Genomic DNA, 5,592 nt, shown 5'->3' with positions numbered 1-5,592 from the left:
CCCTTGAGCCGCCAAGGCCCGCCCCCGCCCCGCCCACTCGCCACCGGCCTGTCGCTCGAACTTCTTGCGTCCCCGGGAAGGAGCCTTTGACGCGCGCGCGCTACTCTTTCCTTGACTCCATGTCCCATCATGCCTTGCGGGCCGCCCGCGATTCAGGCAAGCGCTCCCTTCGCCCTGAGGCTCCCTGGGGGATGTAGTTTCTCCGCCGTGGCCTGCCCTGCCTGCGATGCAACCCGGACCATGGCTTCCGCGGGCTGCAGTAGCAGCAGCAGCAGTCTGGATCTCTTAGGCGCCGGGGAGGTGGAGCGGCCGCACCCGAGGCCTTTCCTGATCGGGGTGAGGGAGGCACCGCCAGCGGCAAGGTAGGGAGCTCTTTGACCCCCCGACTTTACTATTAGGGGGCTAAACGCTTCCTGTCCCCCTTCGCCCACCCCCACGAGTTGCATGAACCCCGCCGAGATGCAGCGCGGCATTGCAAATCTTGTTGCAGGAAGACCGACGCGTTGCAAAATGCATGCATTCCTTTGCAGACGGTGTGAGAGTGGATGCCACCCGCGCCCCGCTCTTCTGTCTTCTCTCCTTCTTGCACTGCATCGCCGACGAAGTTGGGGGTCAGCCAGCTAAACGCAGATGGCTTTAAAAGGGGATTGACACCAAGGCAGGGAGGAGAGAGAGGCCTCTGCAGGGCTGTTTGCCAGGGCGGCGCAGTGGAACCTCCGTATTCAGAGGCAGTCTACCTCTAAGTGCCAGTTTCTAGGGGTAGGGGCCAGTGTTCCCTCTAAGCTGAGTTAGTGTGAGCTAGCTCACAATTTTTGAGCCTCTGGCTCACACATTTTTGCCTTGGCTCAGGAAGGAGGGGCTCCAGAGCAAACGAGTTTATTCAGCAGCACAATCTCTTGCTCACAACTTTCATGCCAGCAGCTCACAAAGTAGAATTTTTGCTCACAAGACTCCACAGCTTAGAGGGAACATTGGTAGGGGCTAGTGTTGCCAGAGCTGGACTTGGAAACACCCGGCGATTCGGGGGATGGAGCCTGGAGAAGGCAGGCTTTGGGGAAGGGGGGGAACCTCAGCATGGTACAATCCATACGGTCCACCCTGCAGAGCACCCATTTTTTTTCCCTGGGGAACTGATCTCTGTAGTCTGGGAACCCGTTGTAAAAACGGGAGATCCCCAGGCCCCACCTGGAGGTTGGCAACCCTTCCATTTGCCGCTTGCTGACCACAGTTGGATCCAGGATTTAGGTATTTATTTGTCGTATGGCTGAGTTACACACAGGAAGCGTATAATGTCTAAGGGCACTCAATGGAATCACTGAGCGGTCGGGTTAGAACAGATAAAAGGAAGCACTTCTTCACCCAAAGAGTGATTGACACATGGAATTCACGGCCACAGGAGTTGGTGGCGGCTACAAGCACGGACGGCTTCAAGAGGGAATTAGATAAGCGTATGGAGCAGAGGTCCATCAGTGGCTATTAGCCACAAGGTATAGATAGGGGCTCTCGGTCTGGGGCAAGTGATGCTCTGTATTCTTGGTGCTGGAGGGGGGGGGGCAACAGTGGGAGGGCTCCTAGTGTCCTGGCCCCACTGCTGGACCTCCTGATGGCACCTGGTATTTCTGGCCACTGTGGGATACAGAGTGTTGGACTGGATGGGCCTTTGGCCTGATCCAACATTGGCGTCTCTTATGTTCTTAATAATATAAAATACCTAATCAAGTGACACAGCAGGTATGCTGGACTAGATGCACCCTCGGTTCGATCCCGCTGGGCTTTCTAGCCTTAACACACTCGACAATCTTGTCGGGGGAAGGGATCCTGCGTTACTCCGCTGAGCTCCTCAGAGGGAAGGGCAGCGTTTAAAAATGGGATCATCTGTTGAATTCCCAGGAAAGAGTCTCTCTTCCTTAGCAGTGCATTCCGGCAGGGCAGCCGTGTGTTAGGCTGGTGACATCCAAACTGAAGGGAAACCTCCTGGCGCCTGGCAGATTTGACTGGAGCTATGGGCTGGGATGTCATCAATATGCAGATGACACCCAGCTCTATCTGATGTTGGGTGGCCAGTCGGACTCGAGTCCCGATTACCTTCATCGGGCATTAGAAGCTGTGGCTGGTTGGCTCCGGCTGAGCCGATTGAAACTAAACCCGGCGAAATCGGAGGTCCTGGGCCTGAGTCGGGGCGGGGTTGGGGCTCCCTCTCCCGACCTTCGACGGGGAGCCTTTGGTGCCAGCGTCTGGGGTTCGGAGTTTGGGGGTGCTCCTGGACTCCACATTAACAATGGAGGCCCAGGTGGCAGCCACTGTCAAGTCCGCCTTTTTCCATCTGCAGCGGGGACGGCAGTTGGTCCCCTACCTTGACCGCGATGACCTGGCCACAGTGATCCATGCGACGGTCACCTCGTTTCAAGGTGCTGGTTCTTACCTTTAAAGCCCTATATGGCCAGGGTCCAACATACCTGAGGGACCGCCTTTCCCCGTATATACCCCAGAGAGCACTACGGTCGGGGGCACAACATCGACTGGTTATTCCAGGCCCCAGGGAGGCCAGGCTTGTGGCTACTTTAGCCAGGGCCTTCTCAGTGGTGGCTCTTTACTAGTGGAATGAGCTCCCAGAGGAGATCAGGACCCTGCGGAATCTTATGCAGTTCCGCAGGGCCTGCAAGATGGAGCTCTTCCACCAGGCCTTTGGGTAGGAGCCGCCGCCCCTGCTATACCACCACCGCCATGGTTTGGATGAGGCCCTGAGGAAACATCTTAATACTGAGCCGTGGGAAGTACCACTCGGAACTTCGGACCTACGATCTGCCATCTCTGGAATTATGCAAGTTATTGAGCACCGTGTTTTAATTGAGGATGTTTTTAAGATGTATTATATGTTTTTAAATCATTATGTATATTATGTTTTTAATATGGCAAGGTTTTGCCTCGCCTCTGTAAGCCACCCTGAGCCTATCGGGGAGGGCGGGGTATAAATGCGAAAAATAAATAAATAAATAAAAAGACTGTAAAGACCATCTACTGTGGTGGGAACTTTTGTGAACCGATCAGAGCCCAGTGTGACCACTGAAGTCGGGAGGTGCATTTCATGCAGTGGATGCATGATGGGAGCATTGATGAAACTTGCAAAAAGTCCTGTTGCAACAAATGTATTGTTGTTTTCAAGACGCCACATGTCCGTTTCAGGTGGGGAGAGGGGTAGTAGCCATGTCCATCCAGAGCAGAAGAGTACGATTTGAGCCTGGTAGCCCCCAATAGACCAACAGGCTTTCCGAGGTAGAAGCTTTCAAGAGAAGAAGAAGAAGAGGAGATTGGATTTATACCCCACCCTTCACTTGGAGTCTCAGAGCGGCTCACAAACTCCTTTCCCTTCCCCTCCCCACAACAGACACCCTGTGAGGCAGGTGGGGCTGAGAGAACTCTGACAGAAATGGCTCTTTTTCAAGGACCGCTCTTATCAGAACTACGGCTTGCCCAAGGTCATCCAGCAGGTGCAAGTGGAGGAGTGGGGAATCAAACCCGGTTCTCCCAGATTAGAGTCCACACACTTAACCACTACACCAAACTGGCTCTCACAGTATTTGACGAAGGGAGCTTTGACTTTTGGGCTTCTAAGACTCTCAGTTTGGCAATCTAATGTTAGGCTGCGGTCACACAGAGTAAACAATCCCCTTACGATCAGTGTTCCCTCTAAGCTGAGTTAGTGTGAGCTAGCTCACAGTTTTTTTAGCCTCCGGCTCACACATTTTCCTCTTAGCTCAGGAAGGAGGGCTCCAGAGCAAACTAACTGATGCAGCAGCCAAATCGCTCGCTCACAACTTAAATGCCAGTAGCTCACAAAGTAGGATTTTTGCTCATAAGACTCCACAGCTTAGAGGGAGCATTGCTTATAATCCACTTCCAATGCACTTTCCAACTGGATTTTGCCAGTTCACACAGTAAAATCCAGTCAGAAAGTGCACTGAAAGTGGATTATTTAGTTTGTGTGACCACAGCCTTATTATTAATCTAAGTGATGATCTCTTCCTTGTATTTTACCATACAGGATAATGGTCAGTACGTTTGGTTACTTTATGTAGAACCCCGTTCTTTATCTGCAACAGGGTAAAACAAGAAAGATTACTTTTTAACAAAAGGGCGACATTAGTTAAGATTCCCATTTCGTAACACGGAAGGGGTTTGTGTGGGTGATTTCCCCCACCAGCTCACCCATATAGATGTGTATCGAGATGAAAAAGATTTTGCAGAATGATAGCCAAGGTAATTCATAAAGCATGAGCGAGTACTGTCAACTCAGTTCCAAGTTCCTTTTTGACAGGCGTCCCCAACTTTCTGAGCCTGTGGACACCTGAGGAATTCTGACATGGGGCAAAAGCACCAGATGGCTGCCGCAGGAGGTGGAACCTCCGGGGTTATTCTAGGCTAGGCCAGAGTAACCCCGGGGTTACTCTGGCCGGGGGGTGAATCCGGCCTGTTACACCGGGTTTGATTCCCCACTCCTCCACTTTCACCTGCTGGATGACCTTGGGCAAGCCGTAGTTCTGATAAGAGCTGTCCTTGAAAAAGAGCAGTTTCTGTCAGAGCTCTCTCAGCCCCACCAACCTCACAGGGTGTCTGTTGTGGGGAGGGGAAGGGAAAGGAGTTTGTAAGCCGCTCTGAGACACCTTCAGGTAGTGAAGGACGGGGTATAAATCCAATCTCTTCTTCTTCAGTGGCTCTTTGGCTTGGAAGCGGAGAGGAGTCAGATTCGACTGGCTTTCGAGCAAGGGAAACCTTTACCATCATCTATACCTGATTTGTATGATGTTTTCCCTTATGCCTGTATAAACTGATGACGAAGGGGGTGTTGAGTGAGTCTCGAAAGCTCAAACTCTGAAAGCCCTGTTGGTCTCTTAAGGTGCTGGACTCGAATCTGGTTGACGGCTGTTTGCCAGTTTCCTTCTCATCTGTCAAGGACTGTGCATTAAAGGTTGTCTCCTTTGGCCTCTGTTGGAAAGCGGACCCAGAGCTGTTCCCCTGACCTGGCCTGCTTTGCTTGTTTCTTCTGTAGTCGACAGTATGCGAGAAGATCATGGAACTCCTGGGTCAGAACGAAGTGGACCATCGCCAGCGGAAGGTGGTCATCCTCAGCCAGGACCGGTTCTACAAGGTGCTCACGGCTGAGCAGAAGGCCAAAGTCCTGAAGGGGCAGTACAACTTCGACCACCCAGGTATGGCTGGGAACATCCCAGTAGTGTGCTTGGCGAGTTGGACTTGGGACTTCCTGAAGGGAAAGGGCGGTCTTCTTACAGGGTTATTATGGGAGTAACATAATTATATGCAAAAATAAACCCACAAGAACTGTGCACAGTGCGCTCAATATTTCTTTAACAAAAATCGTGAAGTTATGAATATGAAAGTACAAAAGTAATAATAATACATTCAAGTTATAGATTCAGGTACATAAAGATAGAAGGTGACAACAACGGGACGGTAGTCTCCGGAATGCAGTGCCGTTTCGACAGACGTCTTCTTCTAGCCAATAGTCTATAAGCCAATAAATAATATAATAAATAATGAAACATTACAGCTTGCATATTGGTAATTGTACAATGA

At 51.4% G+C, this 5,592-nt stretch overlaps 1 protein-coding gene across 1 annotated transcript in view; it reads left to right on the top strand.

Annotated features, from left to right (window-relative positions):
• The first annotated feature begins 81 nt into the window (after window positions 1–81).
• UCK1 (uridine-cytidine kinase 1) overlaps window positions 82–5,592 on the top strand; it is a 16,186-nt gene continuing 10,675 nt past the window's right edge. The window contains 3 exon segments of the mRNA XM_015409630.1: window positions 82–337; window positions 340–362; window positions 5,048–5,207. Of these exon segments, the coding sequence (XP_015265116.1) occupies window positions 130–337; window positions 340–362; window positions 5,048–5,207 (391 nt within the window). The 5' untranslated portion in view covers window positions 82–129.

This window comes from Gekko japonicus, unplaced genomic scaffold (assembly GCF_001447785.1).
Source record: "Gekko japonicus isolate JY-2015 unplaced genomic scaffold, Gekko_japonicus_V1.1 scaffold2764, whole genome shotgun sequence".
Taxonomy (NCBI): Eukaryota; Metazoa; Chordata; class Lepidosauria; order Squamata; family Gekkonidae; genus Gekko; species Gekko japonicus.
The sequence above is the reverse complement of the archived record's forward strand: the minus strand, read 5'-3'. Positions and strand labels throughout refer to the sequence as shown.